Source organism: Ptychodera flava, chromosome 17 (assembly GCF_041260155.1).
Source record: "Ptychodera flava strain L36383 chromosome 17, AS_Pfla_20210202, whole genome shotgun sequence".
In the NCBI taxonomy this organism is placed as follows: Eukaryota; Metazoa; Hemichordata; class Enteropneusta; family Ptychoderidae; genus Ptychodera; species Ptychodera flava.
In genome coordinates, this window is record NC_091944.1 from 10,729,025 (window position 1) to 10,749,812 (window position 20,788).

The 20,788-nt window shown below is 40.3% G+C and overlaps 1 protein-coding gene across 1 annotated transcript; it reads left to right on the top strand.

Annotated features, from left to right (window-relative positions):
- The first annotated feature begins 837 nt into the window (after window positions 1-837).
- LOC139115387 (Golgi-associated kinase 1A-like) lies at window positions 838-9,791 on the top strand. The gene is made up of 4 exons (XM_070677464.1): window positions 838-961; window positions 5,035-5,968; window positions 7,410-7,642; window positions 8,752-9,791. The coding sequence occupies exons 2-4, from the start codon at window positions 5,687-5,689 to the stop codon at window positions 8,951-8,953; spliced, it is 717 nt and encodes a 238-aa protein (XP_070533565.1). The 5' UTR covers window positions 838-961; window positions 5,035-5,686; the 3' UTR covers window positions 8,954-9,791.
- The last annotated feature ends 10,997 nt before the right edge of the window (window positions 9,792-20,788 follow it).

The following is a 20,788-nucleotide window of genomic DNA, read 5'->3' on the forward strand; positions in this document are numbered from 1 at the left end:
GTTTGTGTGTGTCTGTCTATCAGTCTGTCTGTCTGTCTGTCTGTCTGTCTGTGTCCGTGTCTGTGTGTCTGTGTCTGTATTCGTATTCCATCACTTTTGCAGAACAGAAGTCGCACGACAGTTTAAGTGTACATGTAGTTTTCCACTTCGAAAATGTAAAGCTCTTGCTTATGAGGATGGAGCTCCTTGCACATTGCGGTGTGTCCATGGTAACCTGGCATTTTTAAAAAAGAAGTAAGGGAGTGATACTTAGATAAAGAAATGCAGCAATATCCTGTCTCTCAAAAATACGCTATGAATAAACAGTATTCTATATACGTGTGTGGATCAAAATATCAGAAGTTTACTTCTCCTTGCTATGGCTATCAGTGCAAGATACGGGGCAGGTTAGTAGTAATTTATGCAAATTATATTAATGAGCATTGTTTCGGTGTTGAAATTTTATGCTAATGATTCTTTATCAATGTGGAATATTCATCTGTCCTGAATCGTGCATTATATATGCTATGGATGGCAATCAATTTTTCAGTATATCGATTGAATGTTGTTGTTCATGGATTGAACACATTGCATATTCATATTCAATATATGGTATCTTTATCACAATAGCAGCCGTGTTTATCATGAATTTATACAGAATAGCCTGACCAAACCTAACTAAAAATCCCAGTTTAATAGGATGTGATCATAGTCAGGTAAAGCATAGATATTAGATAGCTCCACTGTCTGAATGTAGGGCTAAAATCTTTTCGAACAGTCAACTTTACTTTTTCAAAGCTTGGACAGACACGCGGAACAACATTTGTCCATGACTCGGACAAACTCGTTTGGGGTTATAAGATCACTGAGCAGGAGCAGCTAGCTGTGGTGCGTGAGCTTATAAGGTCATGACCTCTGGACTTTAATCTTCCCCAACTGATGAACAAAAACATGCATCACGCAGCAACCGACACGTATACAGGTAAGCTTGTGGTATCTTACTGTTGAGAAGTCGGTAGGAATTTTGTCAGCTTTCATTGCCTTAATCTTGCACGTAAGATTTGCTGAAAAGACTACACAGCCTGTCGCCGGGACAATTTTAGAGACACGATATCTGCTGAAAGAGATCGTGCCGACAGTCAGTTGAGTCGTGATCGTTCAATGCTCACCCGTCGGCCTGAATCTCAGTTACATTCTGTATATCATCGGCCATAGTTCCTGTAAATCACCTTTTTAGGAGTCGTTTACTTCTGTCGTATAGCGATCGAAATTAGTATATTTTCCCCACTCCTAAATTTTGCAAACTAACCTGCAAAGGCTCGTTATCAAATGCGGATATTATTCGTATCCAACCCGTGGACCCTCTTCAATTCTGCAGAAATATGTTGTGAATAGTGTCAGTAACATAGTACGTACCGTCACCGAGAGTAATCTTCACATCGATGTCGTCCGAAAACTTCATTTATTGACCGCGTTCGTGTTACATGCCATTATAGTATATCCCACAACAACGATAGAAAGGTTCCTGCGCCAGAAACTGTGTACTGCGGGACCACTCGCGACAATGTAGTAAAAGTTCACGGAAGTTCCTGTCTTAGTGCCTGTATACATACTGTTCAATGGTGGGGTGGTTAACTGTTTTCGTTTATGCACGAAATTTCCTCGACAGGATTCCTTTTTGTTCAACTTACGTCATGCTTATGTTAATATCTTGCTACTTTTACTAGGTTTATATATTCTCATAGATTTCGGGGTCTGGTTTAGAGTGAAAATGGGATGACGCATTTTGCCCTGATATGACCCCGCAACATGTCACGGTATATGTGTATGTACAGCGTGTTTTGCATATAATCTTTGTTCAGTCTATGATAACTTCAGTGTGATATACACGGGTACTCAGCTCGTCGCAAGCTACGAGGTCATGGGGTCAAAGGTTGGCTCATGAGTTACCTACCGCTCGCTCAGGGAACCGGCTGTTGTTAAGCTTGATATAAGTCTCATGTGATTGCATTTTCGATGAACACATTTCACGTAATATAGCTTTGTCATGGAAAATTCATCGACCACGCTGTAACCCTGTTCGCTACGGTGAAGTTATGATTAAATAATAGATGCGCCTCATATTTAAATTTTAATGTTACAATCGGGCCATCGGCCCACAAATTTGCAAATGAGTAAGACCGGAAATCCAATTACATGAAAGTTATTATTGTGACACTTGATACAAACCATAATGACGTCATCTGCTGCTATCTGACATCGTTATAGCGCCTTTTAATTTATTTCTCAATGTTAAAGTTTTTACAGTAACTTTATGACTTAATTGCTTGCGAATCTTGATCAAGGTAATTGAAGATTGGGCCTTGAAGCATGATTATGCACTAATAAGCATTGTGGAACTGCAATGACGTCAACTATATGTGTTTCAGGCACCCCAGGCCACCACAGTAGCATTAATACCTATATACATTTACTATTTTCAGCTTGGTATCGGCAGGTCGACTGAAATTTTGTTAGTGATGGAAATAGCACCGAGAGGTGTTTTTGCATATAAAGTCACGCTCATTGCAGCGATTTTCATGGGCCTTACAACTTCCCATATTGTCTCAGGAATCTACAGCCATCACAACAGTCCGCATTTAGATTCAAGCAGGAAATGATCTTTGCAAATATGTTTCAAATCCAAGCTCAACTAAACAATCATCATTGTAGATATCAAAACTTAAATCGTCAGAACCATTTTTTTCGTCCGAGCTATCTTCAAACCCGGAAATTAATGGTACTAAGGGAGCGTTCGGTTATTATGGCCGGGGTGGGCCGGCAAATTCTTCCTGCGCATCAGTCAAAATGAGTGAACCCCCCTACCCATTGTCCAAAAAAAAATTGATGACCCCCCCTTCAAGATGAAAAATATTCATGAACCCCCCCCCCCTCCCATATTGCTTGAGTAAATAAGCTGCACACACAAACACCTCAGGGGTATTGAGCGATAGAATCCCCTCAAAAAAGAGCTTAGATTTTTTCAAATGACCTTCCTTACAAACTCAAAAGGTGTTAATGCTCAGATTTCCCATTCTGACTTGCTATAGTTTTGAAATTACCCCTCAAAGGGGTTGGACAGAAATTACTGGTTGATCGCAATATTTTTGCGCAAGCGTGTGTGTACATATTTTGATATTTGGATTTAATTAAAAATCAGCTGTTGATAATGTTGATTCACTATACGTGGTATACATATATTTTCTCATACATGTATGACGAATCTATGTAATACTTGCTCAATGCAAAACTATATCTATGCATTTATAGATATTTGATAATTTACATAAATGTACTTAAATGAAATAGGGTTGTTACAACTGGCATGTGAACAAAAAGTTTGACCGTAGAATTTTACCAAAAATGTTCATCCACTATACATGGGAGTCAATGATAAAATTGTGAATAATTTTTTTTCCAATGAAAAACTTGGTATACTTGTGCATATACAGACGTTCAATAATTAACGTAATTGTACTTGATTAGAATATGATGGTTAAAGGTGCATATTATGTGTACAAGGAATCTGATTACCGAATTTCACTGAAAATGTTCATCCACTTTACATGGGAGTCTACGAGGAAAGTATGAATAATTTTTTTCCAATACAAAAATAGGTAAACCCATGTCTTTATGTACTCTCGATTATTGATATCAATGTACTTGATTAGATTAGGGTGGTAACAAATGGATGTGTTCGCCAGAAATTGGATTTTGGAATTATACCAAAATGTAGATTCACTGTACATGGGAGTCTATGAGGAAAATATGAATAATTTTTTTCCAATACAAAACTATCAAAATCTGTGTATTTATAGACATTTGATAATTCATTTTAAAGTATAGTTAGCCAAGGATGGTTAAAGGTTGATATGTGTGCAAGAAATTAGATTTTGGAATTTCACCGAAATGCTGATTCACTATACACCGGAGTCTATGAGAAAACTAAGAATATTTTTTTTACAATGCTAAACTAAATTAATTTGTGCTTTTAGGTGTTTGATAATTGATACAAATGTACTTGATTCAAATAGGGTATTTAGAAGTTCAGATGTGGACAACAATTATGATATTGGAATTTCACCTAAAAGTATTATTTAACTTTTCAGGGTACTAGTAGTCTCAGTACAGGTAACTGTTAAATAATTTCCCTGACAAAACTTGCTATATCTCTAATATGTAAGTAATAGGAATTGTTCATTGCCCTCAGTGCAGTGAGCTTGATTTACAATAAGACAAGCCTCAGAGTTGTCAGGTCAAGATGTTCATGTGACAGATAATTATACTTTTGTTCAGATTTACAGGTGAATAACTTCAGAGAGATTGAAATCATGCAACGAATCATTTTTATCTCCCAGAATATTTCTGAACACTGAAACTGCTTTTTGACGGGACGGATACTTATGAAAATTAAGTGACCCCCCCCTCTGAGCTGTTTGAAAAATACATGACCCCCCCCCCTTTGCAGTTTTCAAATGTGAGGTGACCCCCCTGGATTTTGCCGGCCCACCCCGGCCACAATAACTGAACGCTCCCTAACCTGGTACGTTTTTTGTACAAGACCAGAAGTTCTCTTCCGAGTTCTACTTCTATAAATCAGAACAAAATTACCACTGCAGGTCCGACACATAATCTACAACATAGCTATGACTTCCACGGTTACAAACTCGATATAAAAAACACAAACAGTATAGCACAGCACATATAGCCAACAAACAAGTACCGGTAAACACAACAAAGTCAAATCCGTAGGAGATAAATATATGGTCATCCGGTAAAGACAACCGAAAAGTAATATCACATGTTAAATTAGTCTTGCCTGAGTGAATTCCTCCTCCTATACCGACACTGTGTTCGATAATGCAACTGTAAAGAATCATTCTGGCCGTTGAGGGTGCTGTCTTTTGTTTCTCTTGTGAGTGCACTGCGAGTCTAGGGATGGAGTCTGCCAGGTTTTGACAAAAATCAGCATAGCGCACATGTAATGCAATTAATTTTCTCTCTTTACTCCTTCAGGTAACATCGGTTGGTCTTCGATATCGGGAAGCTGACACCATGAGGCGAAAAAATAAACTATTTCTCCTCGTATTGTTTGCTGTCATCGTACTTACCCTGCTACAGTTTCGATTCTTTGACAAAAAGTGGCACGTATTCGAACAAAAAAAGAAGACTGAACAGTTGTTGAGCAAGCATGCGCTGTTGCGGGACTCGCTTGTTGACGCATTCGGCAACGACCTGCACTTTATTCGTAGCAACGACAAACAAAGGCAGGCAGAGAGTGCCGAGATGGACGTTGACGACAAATGGCTTCAAATCACACAGTCATTTGGAAGAAACATCGCCCGGAGTTTGTGAAGGAAATTGAAAATTTGGAGAATGCAAATTTGAGGCTGGCCGTTAACAATTCTCTTCCGCCGTGGTTTTCGGAAAAGGACATTTTGCGGCTGCAAATGATGTCTGATAACAGCATCTTAGGGTTGAAACCCCTTCCATACCGTGTGAAGATCAGTCGTGTCGTATATGACACTGGAATTCAGTACCCAAAGCCCTTCAACGCCTCGAGGTAAAATGTCGCGAGCAGTGCGCCGTCGTAAAAACAATTCATGATACTTACGAAGTCTTCGCTTTCCATCTCGACCGCGTTCTCGGCCTGAACAGAACTCTACCAATGGTAGCCCGAAGCCTTTTTCCGGAGTTCCCCGAAAACCCGAATGTTACTCTTCACGACGGAAAAGTCCGCCCAGTCGTATGGTTCGAACCTAATATCTTACACGGCGGAAGTTATCAAAAGGACCAGAATACAATAGACGTCACGTGGCCAGGTTACCTCAGAATTCTCAAGGCAAGGTGCTGGGATCGTGACAATTATATTGGTGATGATACAATCTGCAACTTTCCCATTCGTCTAATTGAATGGTCCAAGCTAGCGCTCCTCGATTTTCTAATACAGGTAAATAACCAGCATACATGAACAGATAACGAAACTTAACTCCTCAAACGACAATAGCACATGCACAAACAGGAGTACGACTGAAGATCGGTGGACCTAAAAGAAATGTTGTTTGAATTGTTGGTAACCTAGAGAGTCCACTCATACCGCCACTTATTCATTTAGAGCCCCCTAAGTCAGTTTGCAACATACTGAAAAGTGTGTCCAGTAATCTTCAGTCGTCCCCAAACAGCAGATACGAACATTACGACAGTTGTGAAGACAACGGCCTTACCATTGTCACTCTACCATCAATTTGTGACGCAGGCGCCGATTTCAGTGCTATCAGTTCTCCATTGTACAGGTGTACGGTAGCTACAAAAAATTTCATATGGTATACACTGTGGTCAAACTGGAGACTGTACAGTAATCACACATCAGTGACGCCATGATGACGGTTTATCTTGCTGCCCCCGGCAACTGATATCAGTGTTTTTCGTAAAATTTAAAACGTACTTTCCCCCGACAATTGTGACTCTGTCGGCACAGAAAGTTTACATACCTTATGAAGACAATCTTGGATTTTTTATATGTTTTCTATATTGTTTGTTATGAGATTAAACGTTAAGTTTGTCGCAATTTGAATTTTCATTTCATGAAGGGGCATTCCTGACCGCAGAAAATCACGCATAGGGACTTGGAGGGGTGTCGTATGTATTGACCAGTCCAAGGCTTATGTGTTGATCCTTAAAGAAATTCAGGTATAATTGTTTGCTGAATTTGAAGAAACAGATCTGTTCCAAAAATGTTATTTTCATTTGCATATCTACGACGTCACAAGGTTTACAGCTAACAAGTATGCATCAAGCTGTCGTTCACAAACTTCCTTAACTTCGCAACTCTTTTAGTACAGGAAATGTAAGCGCTTAGCTGGAAATAGTTTATTTATACCAAAGAGCTTTATGGTAGAACGCGCCTAGGGGACAGATATTCGGACTCTCAAATTTCTACAATTCTTTTCTGATATACCACTTGTTGGAGCTCATTTTAAAGCTCTTGGAGTAAGAAAACCTTGTATCGTCTTAGTTTTTCGAAAATCCAAAATTTAATTTTCCGCCATAGAGTTAACACAGGGATGGCGGCCATTTTGAATTTCAAATACCGCAAAATATTGAGTAATCTGTTTCGCTAGTTCCAACTTTGCACGGTGACCCCTGACTTTTATTGTTGATTTGATAAGAAAATGGTTGAAAGTTTCATTCAGGAAAGTCTGAGCAAAAGTTTAAGTCTTTCACTTTCGAGGCGCACACTACCTTAAATGACTCCAAATAAGAGGTAGATTAGAAAAGTATTATGAAAATTTGAAAGTCCGAATATCTATCCCCGAGGGGCATTAAAATCTACGTTCGCTTTCTATATTCTAGGTTTAGTTTGTTCACTTGTACGGTATTTTTCTCTTCAGAACTACGACCGACTGGACAGGAACTGCTGTGGCTACCACAACGTCAGTCAAGGCGAAAGTTGTTTTCGCAAGCAGTTCCACTTGGAATGTGACGGCGACCCGGAAAATTTGATGCTGGTGCACATACTCACGCTGTCGACCGACACCAGTAGGCTGGTATTCATCGACAATGCTGGAAACCCGAAGAGAAGTATCGATGCGCTGAATTACAAACTGTTGGCTGGAATTGAAGAGTAAGTACGGAACCCCAAACAGCTAAAAAAAGTCAAGAGTTCTACTCAGGAATAAAAAGGATGCGCGGTGTCCTACAGACTCAGTACACCCAAGGCAAAACACGATGACGGTACGAACAAACCCCACGTGTAAAAAGGCGCGATACATATTTCACAGCGCGGCTGGGCACGTTGTTTTGTTTGTACCGTGGTCCCTTCGAACTTCGGGTTTCACCTATTAAAATGATTAAGATTCGGGGTCCAAACGCAGCGTCTTCATGGAACATGCATTCTTCGAATCAGAACAATAGCACCAAGCCATAATCTACTTCATAGTCATAAGTTCCATGATGACAAACTCGATATAACAAACACAAACAGCATAACACAGATAGACAACAAACAAGTACCGCTACATACAACAAAGTCAAATCCGTAGAGAAGAGTGTTGTTGTTTTGCATCGTTCTAACGTACGGTGCGTCCACCAGGGATCTTTGTATCCTTGTATACATCATTGATTTTGATTTTAAAGCATCAGAAGATCCGCCTCCTATGTCAGGCTTGCACGCAAATGTACGCTATTCTGTAAGCCGGACATTGTATGCTTATTTCTGATGACGTCACAGGTGTAGCACTTTATGTTGTCTCAAAATCATTTTCAGACTATCCTGTTGGCGGAAATTGCACTTTGTCATCACTTTTGTTTACTGACGAAAATCTTTAAGATCGCATTACATTAGGTATTGCAAATTTGTGTCATTTCGCTATAACAATCCGTTGTACAACAAAATATGTTTTCGTTGTTTTGAGTGTACATACGGTGTTTGATACAGTCAGTGCAATGCATTGTGGGATAACCGGGAAAAGGTATATAACGGCTGCACGACAAGCAAAACTTTTCCGAACTTCAGTCGTCATTTGGAAAGGTCGCGCGCTTTTTTTTGCAATGTTTGTCTGCGAACTTACAACAGCGTCGACTGCGGCTATTAAGCACTGTCTTCCTGTCGAATAGGGTTATTGATCAGACATGCACTTCCAACGATATGATTTTAATCAGGCCATGAAACCACGCCTCTCTCGGTGAACAGCGTGTCTAAACTTTCATCGTCTCTCCATTTCTCACTTACAGACTACCAGAGCACAGTGTGGCTATCATTAAGTCGGGATTTCTGAGGAGCATGCTCCGGCGATCTCTCTACTCTGACAACATCTTCTGGAACAAAATGACCGATGAAGGAATCGACGCAATGATAGAAACAATTGAGAAAAGGACAGAAAAACTATTGACGTTTATCGAAGAACAGAACATAAAACTGGTACCAGACTACTGAATGTCCTTGACCTAAATCCAGCCGCTTGGTCGAAAGATCCAGCCGTGTGTGGGCGCTCCGCAGCCAACATGACCAAGATTGGGTTGAAGCGGATGTCGCGGAGCGCCAGCTCAGGGCTTTTCCAGTTATTATTTATTGATCATCATTAATGTCAAGTTCCTTTATTTGTCGGTAAATTTTCCTTTCATTCGGATAGACACGGGAAAATGTACGATTTTGAAGTAAAGTGGTTTAGCTGAGCCCAGGGCATGAATTATTGTAACAAAGCAATAAAACCATTTGCCGTGCCACGAGAGATTCAAAGTTCGAACGAGATCATGTATTTGCAGGGCATTGTCCAGTGTCAAGAGAAGGTAAGCAGGCACGTCATGTACATGGCTGAAGATTGCATAATATTCACTCTCTCTGGTGCAATTTACTGCGCAATTGATTGAATTAAAGCCAGGAACATTAACACTGAAATCTCGTAAGATCTCGTTAAGACCGGACAAATCACCCGTCCATTCCCTTGCACTTAGATAACCTCTTGTCTGTTTGCTAAGTGAATAATTCATCCTTGGACTTGGAGACCAGGCTGGCATCGGTACTTAACAATTCGCATACTTTGTTAAAAGCGACGGTTCCCATTCTGTAATTGACATTTCGAATTGCTTTTTCATGGAAACAGAGAGAAAAAAAAGCTCTTCAATTGAAAGAAACAATCGATATCATCAAAACTACAAAATTAAAAATTCAAGACTGTAAATTTTGGCGTAAAAAATTTAATCACGTGTGATACAAATGTGAGCGTATACAATTTGGTTTTAGATAATAAAATCAAGAAACGATATAAGAATAATGTCTTGTACACTGTGGTGTCAAGCGATTGTGAATGGTGGACTAATGCGTGCTGGTAGCATTGCACTTTCGTTTCAGTATCACGACTGGTGCGCGCTGTTTTGTCGAGCCGACAGCACAGGATTTAGCGCCCTCCATCTCTTTGGACGATGACGCCCTCCGTCCCTGGTGTCCTTTGAAGCGAGCATACCATCGGGGTACGCGAGAGCTCTCTGCATTATAATAGCGTTTTTTGCGAATGAAACGGTCGAGGAAACTTTCCAGTGAAATACCGTATATATCTTCCTCATAGCGATGTGCAATGCCGATGAAATCATCTTGCTCGCTGCTGGAATCGAGGCGCTTGCGTCCGAGTTTGGGCCCCCTAATTTCGACGAGCCTGTCGTAGATGGCGTCGAGTGTTTCTCCGTATCGCTCGCTTTCCGCCATTGTGCAGACGTCATACCAAGACATGTTTTCACAGGAAAAACGAAACAAGTCTTCTTGTTCCAGACGGCTTGTCGGTTTTTCACACTCCTCTTCGCAGTAAGGCATGTCAAGCTCAAATGACGGGTAGTAGTAGTCTTGATAACGGGATTTGCCGAAAAAATATTTGTTGTTAAAGCAGCGCGTTTTGTGCTCTGCAGGTATGCCACCGTCATTTTGATTACGTTCCGAAAACGGTGATGCTTTGCGATCTTTTCGCTTCCGTCCGATGGCCTGGTTCGGTCCGTAGTAGTCTCCACCAGCTGTTGTGGATGTACGACTTCCGAGTGTCATGCTTTCCCTCTGATCCCGGAGATTAATTATCCCAAGTGATGGATGGACTTTGTCCCAAGGGAGGGTGGCACCTCCGGATCGTTGCCGACACAGACACACCCTCCCGAGGAAGTCTAGCAAACAAGATCTCTTCGCTAAAGCTTTACAGAGAGTTCAAAACTTTTTTCATCCCATAGCTGTTTTACACGATGCAAAGCTATGAAAATAACGGCGTGGAACCTCGGAACTTTGGAACATCGCGGTGTTCCGCAGTACAGTCGCCGTTCTTTTATCAACGTCTGTTCGCAAGAGGGCGCCCTAGAGGAGTACGCGTTCGGAACAGTCCGAGAACGGAGAGCAAGGCGCGCGCGCCTTTCCAGTGTTATTGCTCTAGCGAAGTGACAGATAAAAACCTTGAGCGTAATTTCTGTAGGCGATACCGAACAACACAATTGAACTATCGATGGTAAATTGTACCGACACAGTTGGTTTTTTTTTGTTCCAGAAGGCGATGAAGCCTTTGTCGATTTGCATTCACATAATTGATCCTCATTACCAAAAACTGATTCTTAAGTTGGTGACTTGTGCGCGAGACTCTGTAGATTCCTGTAGGATCCTTAGGCTGAAAGGGTAGGTGATGAGATTTGCCGTCTTACTCACCATCACCGCACAATGGAATGACAAGTTGCCCCATCTAAGAGACAGGACCGCTCAGATAAATCCGACTGATCCATTAGCTCAGTTGCTAGAGCATCCCAAATGGATTGGGGGGGGGGGGGGGGGGGGGGAGGTGCTGGTATGATCTTGGCTCCCTGCCTGTCACTGCTGCTCGTAAAATATATGGTTGCAAACCACTCACCATATTGCTTTATGCTTATGAAATCATGGGCTCTCACCGTGCCCTGGACAGCATTGAAAAAATCCATGACAAGATGTTACACCATATACTTAAATTATACAACAACACAACTATTACTGCTATGAGAGTGGAGCTGCTGGGTGAATGATATAAACAATAGTAACAAACTGTATCTTTATTCGTCTCTTAAAAAAGAGCTGGTATAAGAACTAAACTTGATCTGTGTTGATAAACATATTTTCAGATGTGTGTTATGGAGATGAATCACCCCTCCCAAGAGATTTGGTCTCTTCATTCGGTACAAAGATTGATAGATATATATATTACGTAAGCCGTCAATACATTTTACCTCAGCCAAAGTTGCTGGTAAATTAATACCAAAGTGTCAGCTAATCCAGACCACATGCTCTCCACTCACGGTCTCAGAGGACATACAATAGACGTACGCTTAATCGTTGGAATATCCACCGAGCGGACATCTTCATAAACACGCTAGAAGTTAAGGGTAGACATTTCTAATAATATCTCAGGTGCAGCCAACGGAGCTATTCATCGAAAAGCTATTCCAGGAGCAATTTTTGAGGGCAGGGGAAATTTTAATTTTGTTAGGGCAGGGGACATGTTTTTAGGTGGTAGGGGAGCAAATTTTAGTTTTTTTGTAGGGCAGGGCGGATATCGGTTGATTGCCCTGGGGACAGAGCTTGGCGAAAAACTTTTTGAGGGGAATTGTTTCTAGGGCAGGGGAAATTGGCAAGTTTTTTTCGCCACAGGGCGAGGGAGCTTCAAAAATTCACAGTGGGGAAGGGAAACAGGCAAAAATAAGTGGGGAGTGGGTAAAAATGAAGTTTGAGTGTGGGAGGGTAAGTCGAAAAATTTTCTGTGGGAGGGCAAATTATGAACAGCTAATTAATTACCCTCTTGACTTAAAATTAGTCAGTTCACATTATTTGTCATGCACAATATATCTTATCATAGTAAGGACCTTTTTAAAAGTGCATTGTTCGTTGGCTGCACCTGATATCTGTAGTTTGCGATGGTGGTTGATTAATTTCCGAGGGTGGAGCTGGGTAGTCTTACAATGACAGTAAGTACTTATGGTAAAGTTATGAAGTATTGATCAAGAATTCAGAAAATGGATAATGACTCATACTGATACACAGTACTGGGTGAATGATATAAACAATAGTAACAAACTTTATCTTTATTCGACTCTTAAATAAGAGCTGGTATGAGAACTATACTTGATCTGTGTTGATAAACATGTTTTAAGATGTGTGTTATGGAGATGAATCAGGTGCAGCCAACGGAGCTATTCATCGAAAAAGCTATTCCGGAAGCAATTTTTGAGGGCAGGGGAAATTTTAATTTTGCTAGGGCAGGGGACATATTTTTAGGTGGCAGGGGAGCAAATTTTAGTATTTTTGTCGGTCAGGGCAGATATTGGTTGATTGTCTTGGGGACAGGGCTTGGCGAAAAACGAGGAGAGGGGAAGCTACTTTTAAAACGGGGACAGGGGAATTTCAGCCGTGGTGTTTCCGGGGATGGGGACACAGTGCAAGTACTTATACCTTTTAAAGGTTACCCAGATTACTTAGCCTATCGATTGACCCAACATCTCACTCAATATGTACTGCCACATGGAAACCAAATACAAGGCCACTGCAGTATGTGTCTGCATGGGAATGTTAATTTTCAGGGGAATTTTTTTCTCAGGGTGGGGAAAATCGACAGTTTTTTTCATCACAGGGTAGGATAGCTTCATGTCTGCAGGGGAAATGGAATGACAAAATTTTGAGGGGAATTATTTCCAGGGCAGGGGAAATGAGCAAGTTTTTTTCTCCACAGGGTAGGGGAGCTCCAAACATTCACAGTGGGGAGGGGAAACAGGCAGAAATATTTGGGCTGCGGGAAAAAATGAAGTTTGAGTGCGGCAGGGTAAGTCGAAAATTTTCAGTGGGAGGGCAAATTATGAACAGCTAATTAATTACCCTCTCGACTTAAAATTAGTCAGTTCACATTACTTGTCATGTACAATATATCTTATCATAGTAAGGACCCCTTTAAAAGTGCATTGTTCGTTGGCTGCACCTGATGAATCACCCCTCCCCAGGGCTTTGGTCTCTTTATCCGATATAGAGGTTGATATATATTACGTAAGTCGTCAATACATTTTACGTAAGCCGACTTCATGAATTCAGACAGTTATGTGTCAATTGGGAACTGTGACAAACAACACAAGCTAATCTAGACCACAGTCCCTCCACACACTGTCTCAGTGGACATACAATCTAGACGTACGCTTAATCGTTGGAACATCCACAAAGCCATCGAGCGGACGTTTTCATAAACACGCTAGAAGTTATGGATAGACATTTCTAATAATATCTGTCGTTTACGATTGTGATTGATTAATTTCAAAGGATACTCGGAAGTATAACTTAATGAATTCTAAATTTTTGCCCGCTAATTATTTTTAGAGTACTTTGTACGGTTTGAGTTTCATCTTGTACTATTATAATGGTTCCATCGAGTGCGTAATTTTAAGCTGAGAGAATGTAAGATAAAGCGGTGGTTTTTGCTACAGCAGCCTTTTGTCATTAGCGGGATCTTCTGTAAGCACTGTTGCCAATATGTAACTTCTAACACGTAAGAACAAAACGGTGTTTCCTTTGAAGACTTAGAGCGTCTACGCTCTTCATGTATCCCGACGACCTATCGCATAGCAATTTCCCGATGGCAGAAAGTGAAATGCAATACATGCTCTTTGAAAACCCTTTTTAAGAACATCAGCACACTCTCTTAACATTGAAACAGGTCGTCGGAACAATATCCCAAGACCAGATAGGCTATGTGAGTTGTATACTTTGCGGGCAGTATATAGTACATGGTGCGTACCATTTTCTTCTCATATGCCCAGCGTATGACGATTTGAAAGCTAAATACCTTTTATTCAAACATTATTGTTTGTTACATTTAGAAATAAATTGATTTGAAAGTGTGTGTGTGTATAATATATATATATATATATATATATATATATATATATATATATATATATATATATATGTATATATATATAATGTACACAATATATATGTATATAATGTATATATATATATATATATATATAATATATGTATATATGTATATATAATAACACAAATTACTCCAAGTACAAAGTGATAATATCTGTTACTGATATCTGATAATGTCTGTATACAAAGTGTACAGACTATGTCCGAGTTGCTAGGTTACTAAATGGGTTCATATCAACCTTATTCAGATTAAAGAGGGTTCTTTTTCGCATTAAATTCCAGAAGTCTGCCTTTATGCTATAACAAATTGTCTGCCATTACTGAACATCACAGTTAAGAAAGAACATTGAGAACTCAACATTGAGACAGCGGTTGCCGGGGAGAGTTAATTCATGCAAAGAGATAAGGAACTAGACTGGAGATATAAGCTACCTTGTTATACATTTTTACCGTAGAAACTGCAGTATACTGTTTAACCTATGGATTTGCATGGTTAAAGTCGACGATTGCATACTTGGGGTCTATCGGTGTGCGAATGTTTCTCCGCGCCCTCTAGCTCGTTCATTGGTTTTTGTTACCCTACGCCCGGGCCTGTGAAAGTGTATAAACGCCAAAACGACGTCACCATTCACTGGCTTTCCGCAAGGAGAACGTCTATGAGATCTTTGCCAATTCTCTTTATCTTGTGTACCTATATGTAGTTGAAAATCATAATACCACACTTTAAAGCCTTTTACGCCAGTTTAATAACAAGTAAGAAATTTCATTCTAAAATTTATGCACTGTGCCAAGACGGTGGACACCACTCCAGCATTAATTTAATTTGTAGAAAAAATAGACTTCTCAGAAGGAAAAAAAACATACGATAACAAAACAAAAATCGACCGCAGGAATTTGACCGAGAGGATCAATTGTTGTGTCATCTTTTAGAAAGAAGCTGGAACTGACGACTAGTGTTGACTTACGACTGGAACTTATTTATTCAAAACGGCTGGAACCGTGGCTCGGCCTCACGGCCCATCTACATCAGTGAGTAACTCTGCTTGAGTCCTAGTCGGTCCTAGTTAGTTTTTCATAAGTTATGACACCACCGTGCTGGCATTTCGTGGCGCCAGCGATGTTAGGGTCCAAAGCGAGAGGAATTGCGCAGGATTTCAATGTATCGAGAGCGTGAAATATTAATTTTCTTTGCGCCAATTTGGAAGGTGGTGACAGTTGGTTACAATACCGCGGCATTCAAGCCTGGCTTGCAATGACCTTGCCTCGTTATACCTGGTATTTGCTGGTTTTTCGCTATAATAATGAGGCAATTTATGATGAGAGAGAGAGAGAGAGAGAGAGAGAGAGAGAGAGAGAGAGAGAGAGAGAGAGAGAAACTCAGTCGGAGCCTAATAGTTCAAGCGTCCTCCACATTACTAGGCAGTTGCTGCTGATGCAGGTACCGTCTCGTACTAATGAAACCAAATGTTACGAAACCCAAATGCTATTTTTACAGGTTATGAAAATAGGCAACTAAATGCAAGGCCAGTTGAAAATGAACGTATTTTATAATCTATCTGGATCGCGTCACATTTTCAGTTCAAAAGACTCTGCATATTGAACTCCACGTGCACAATTTTACACAGCGCCTTTTGCGCGCGTCGCATATATTTTTTATCCACGTCAGTGACCAACCAATGGAGAGATATTAATTTGGTATGCCATTTTCAATACGCTGAGGGTATGCCTCGCGTCATTAGCCGATTAGCAAATTTACCACTGTTGTCCGGACCATCATACACAGACTGATGCCGCACAAAAGCGTGCGCGACGAGACGAGCTGGTAAAACTGTCTTTGAAAGTTAGTCGTTTCTGTTAACTATGTTATCTGTAAATTGTACATAGGCAACACAAACATCTATTCGCTTTCTGTTTGTGAAAATGGCAGTGTACGTGTAAATTCAGTTCGCAAATCGAGATGTAAAGTTTGGCGGTTTGGCGGTTGTAATGGTTTGGACGAGCGCGCATAACGTTGCTCAGGTGAAAAAGCCAATATAAACAACAGAAATTAATGATAGACTTATGGGACAAGCAGCTATCTCCTCAGATTAACATTTACTCCTGAAAAAGGTTGTTTAATTTCATTTTTTAATTATGGTCTCGCGATGATTGACAAGCAGGACGATGGGGTCGTCGGTGAATGTAATTTTGCTCTGCGCCCTCACGCGCTGATTTTGTTACCTCACGCCTGTCAAAGTGTTAAAGCCGATAAAACTTCATTCGCTGGCGATCCTCAACCATGAACGTCCTAGAAAACTTTGCCAATTCAATTTTTTATGAGTTGCCATTAGCACTGTGTTCATTCGAGCATCGGAGAGCAACCTTTCAAAACTTTTCATGCCAGTTTTTCAAATAAGAATTGAAATTTTAATTCTAAAATTCATTCACTTTGCGTGTAGTTGACATCACTTCAAGAATGACCAAATTTGTAGAAAAAAGATGATCTGCGGTGAAATAATTTCCTTTCTTAGTATAAGTACGATGGCAAAAGACACAAAGTGTACTATTTTGCTGATTGGTTAAATTATTTCTGAGCTTCGTCAACGATGGCGCCCGCTGTATGTACCCCACTGAAATCAGCTGGCGGTCACAATACCGCGACGGCGGCACGCAAGCTGAATGTTGATTGAGCTTGTCTAGTTAATTATCAGGTATGAGGAGGTTTTCACTCTAGTGATGGAACGATTTCTCATTCAAGTAAGAAAAAACATCGGTTTGTGTCCGAAATAGCAACTTCAAATGTCAACTCGAGAAAGATAAAATAGCGCTTGGCCTGCAGCTGCTGATACCGCCGACACTGACGAAACCAAATGTTGCGAAACTTAATGCTATCTCTACAGATTTTGACAGTAGGCAATCACGTGTAAGGCCAACAGACGAAATAATGTCCTACAATTTCCTGTTTTATCGTGTGACATTTTCTGGTAAAAGACTCGGCATATTGAACTCCTGGTGCACAATTTTACACGTTGGTGCCTTTTGCGTTGCACGTATTGTTTCTAAGCCAGTGGCCAATCAGCGAATAGAACGCTGTTTTTGTTATCCCATTTCTAATTCGCCGAGGGCATGCCTTACGTCACCAGCCAATCAGCAAATATACCACTGTGTTGTATGGTCCATCATTCACAGATGGAAATGAAAGCCTGCGTATGCGACAAGACAAGCTGGCACACCTGTCTTTGAAGGTTAGTCCGGTTTATTAACTATCTTTTTTTTGAGTAAGTTGTCCTCTTACAGCGAGCGATGGTGCTGCTGAGGTTAAGGTGTTTAGGTAAGGGAGAGCGTTTTGCAGTCTGACTTGAGTGACGATTTCAATTTTACTGCACAAGAATGTGTACATGAAACGCTTCAGGTGATTTTAACATTTAGCAAGTGAAGTCAAAACCTCACAAGGGATTTCGAGCGATGTAGTTATGGAAATTTGTTCAGTTCCGGTTGCAGAATGGATTTCAAAAGCATTTAAATTGCTTTCCCACGAACGTGCCTTCACAGCGACGATTGCGTTCAACCCGTGATTTAATATATACGTTGAAGAGTACCAACGTAATCTTGATAATAAAAACGTTTCTTGATGAAGGGTTAAAGTACTGAGCATGATTGATCACCCATTTTGGTTTATTTATTTGTTGTCCAGCACTGCATGAGCGCAGTGATGTTTGATTTTCATTTTGCAATTTTGACTCTTATCTACCCGCGATCGATCATGTTAGCATAATTATGCCACTCAGTTTAGCGGGATCTAGCTACTTGCAACATTCTACAACGCAAACTGTTCAGAAATGCTATCAATAGAATTTCTGTAAAATTGTCATAGTCTTCTGTAGATTTGTTAGCGCTGGTTTGCATCTAACCATACAGCATGCTCTCAAATCTGACGTGCTCAAAGCGGCCGTCACATTTTATATAGAAAATTAAAAAAACTCATTTGATAATCTTCGGAGTAAGCAGTACTGGTAGAAATCTCATCGGCGCTGCGTGCACGATGTAAAATTCACGGTTTCGCTTTACATTTGTGAAATCGGTACTGTTAGTGTCAATGTCGTTTATCGCAAATCGAGGTGTACAGTAACCTCATTTTAAACAACGTGACCTCTTTCACGCTCGCAAATGTTTGGACGTGCATGCGTAACGCGAAGTCGACGCGAATACAGACATCGGCAACTGATAAAAGCTTGTAGGGGGACAAGTTGCCTTTGGCGGTTTTGCATTCAACGATCAGACACGCATGTTCTGCCTTCGCGTGCCAACAAGCTGTTCTCCCTAACCACGACAAATCTAAACATAGTTGTTCCACGAGATTTCACACGTTGCAGAACCCTCAGGCAAATATGTCCCTCAGAGTATATGGTGCACGAAGACTGATGCAAAACGACATCACTCAAGTGACCACTTGAAGGCTGCAAGTGTAGGGTAATGCACAGCACAGGGTTACTCAAGGGCGTTAAACTAACACACTTTGAAAGCAGGACCTTCGATTTTCTCCTTTTGTACAGAATGAATTACTAAGTCATGTGTCAAACCAAGGACGGCATTAATTTACGAATTCCGCGACGCTAATTCGTCACTTGTATTTAAAAAAATACCCAACCAAAGTAAAGAGAGGAAATTGACTCTGAAAAAAATAACTATCAAGATTTATGCAACGCTTTTCAATGATATCTAAATATTATTTTTCCATTTGTGGCGGGCATATTGCATCATTGCACATGAGATAGTCGAAACAGTTAAGGGCAAGGGGAATTGTTAGCATCAGTTTGCAGACGCAACGGCGGCAAGAGAGGTCAACGAACATTAACTGTGCGGGGAAGGCCGCAAGACTGTGGGGATTGTCTGTATATGCCTCTCTCGGGTCTGTCTGTATGTGTCTGCCTACCTGTATGTCTGTCTATGTCTCCGTCTCTACCCCTCCCCTTTCTCCTACCTCTCTATCCGTTACCAAATAGCCTTATGTGTCAAACACCACGACTGTTTAATTGCAATATACTTCATGAACTATATCGTTAATCGTTGAATGTAAATGTACATGTCGCTTTTTACCTGTACAAATATATATCAAGAAGATCCTATATATTCTAAGGTCAGCAAGATTATGTTTCGAGGTGATCCCCGGCCCAATACTTGTAATACCAACGCACACTTTTCTCGCGAGACTAAATTTCATGAGCGTGTGCAAAAAATTAATTTGAAATTGTTAGGGCTTTACGATTACTGTGTTTGATATTGAAATGCTGAGTTGTTTGAACCATAGACCCCAGTTTTCCCTACAGTCAATGTTTGAAAACACATGAAATAAGATTAAGGTAGTCGGGGACAGATATCAGGACTGTCAATCCAATTTTTTCAATTCTTTTCTGAACTACCACTAGTGGGAGTTCATTTTAAAGCTCTTGGTGTGAGAAAAATTTTCACCAGGCTTAGTTTTCGAAAATCGACAATTATATTTTATTTTTCTCCACAGAGTTAACACAGGGATGACGGCCATTTTGAATTTTAAATATCTGTAAATCTTGGGTTATTTGTGTCTCTAGTTCCAAAATTTGCACGGTAACCCCCGATTTTTGTTCTTGAGTTGATTTTGAAAGAGAATGATTGAGATATTCTTTGAGGAAAATTTGAGCAAAAGTTTAAGTCCTTCACTTTCGAGGCGCATACTGCCTTAAGGCAAAGCAGAAGAAGTATCGAAGTAATGCGGAAGACATTTAGAAGTGAATCTGATTTTTTTTTGCGGGGGAGGGGGCGATATGTATTCTCACACAGACATCTTATTGAAGTAGCACGACTTGTACGTTCTGAAGAACTCTACGATCTACTGCTTATTTGAATTATCTATAGTTGACATACGTAGTGAACATAGTTTCACATATTTGTGCAAGTTGTAGAAATTACGTGGATAATTACCAACAGATGCAGAATGATTCGTTGTTTTGCTGTGGGTATAATGTTATGATGAGTCAGATACAGGGAGATGTTACAAGTAAAATAATATAACTGAATACAAAATCTTTGAAACCGTCTGCAAAATATTTACATTACAAATTAAGAGAATTTAACCACGATTTTTATAACAGTGGCTATTTTAGGGGAAAGTAAGTTGATCAGGAAACGTGTCGGGACATTTCATTCTAGCATTGCCTAGCTAAAAACGACCGTTTTCTGAAAAAAAATTCTATGCACGCTACTCGTAGAGTTTCACAGGAGACAATTTGCGCGTAAACAACATCTGTTTTTGGTAAGCCAAAATATGCCGTCAGTGTTATTAATAATAACGGTATAATCACATTAAATACATGTCTTGCGTTTTAATTCTGAACACGTCAGTAACGTTGA

Bases quoted from the DNA above. Each gene is read 5' to 3' on its own strand.
- LOC139115387 (XM_070677464.1), top strand. From the start codon at position 5,687: ATGGTAGCCCGAAGCCTTTTTCCGGAGTTCCCCGAAAACCCGAATGTT. The intron at 5,969-7,409 runs GTAAATAACCAG...TTTTCTCTTCAG, and splicing joins TCCTCGATTTTCTAATACAG to AACTACGACCGACTGGACAG. The intron at 7,643-8,751 runs GTAAGTACGGAA...TCTCACTTACAG, and splicing joins CTGTTGGCTGGAATTGAAGA to ACTACCAGAGCACAGTGTGG.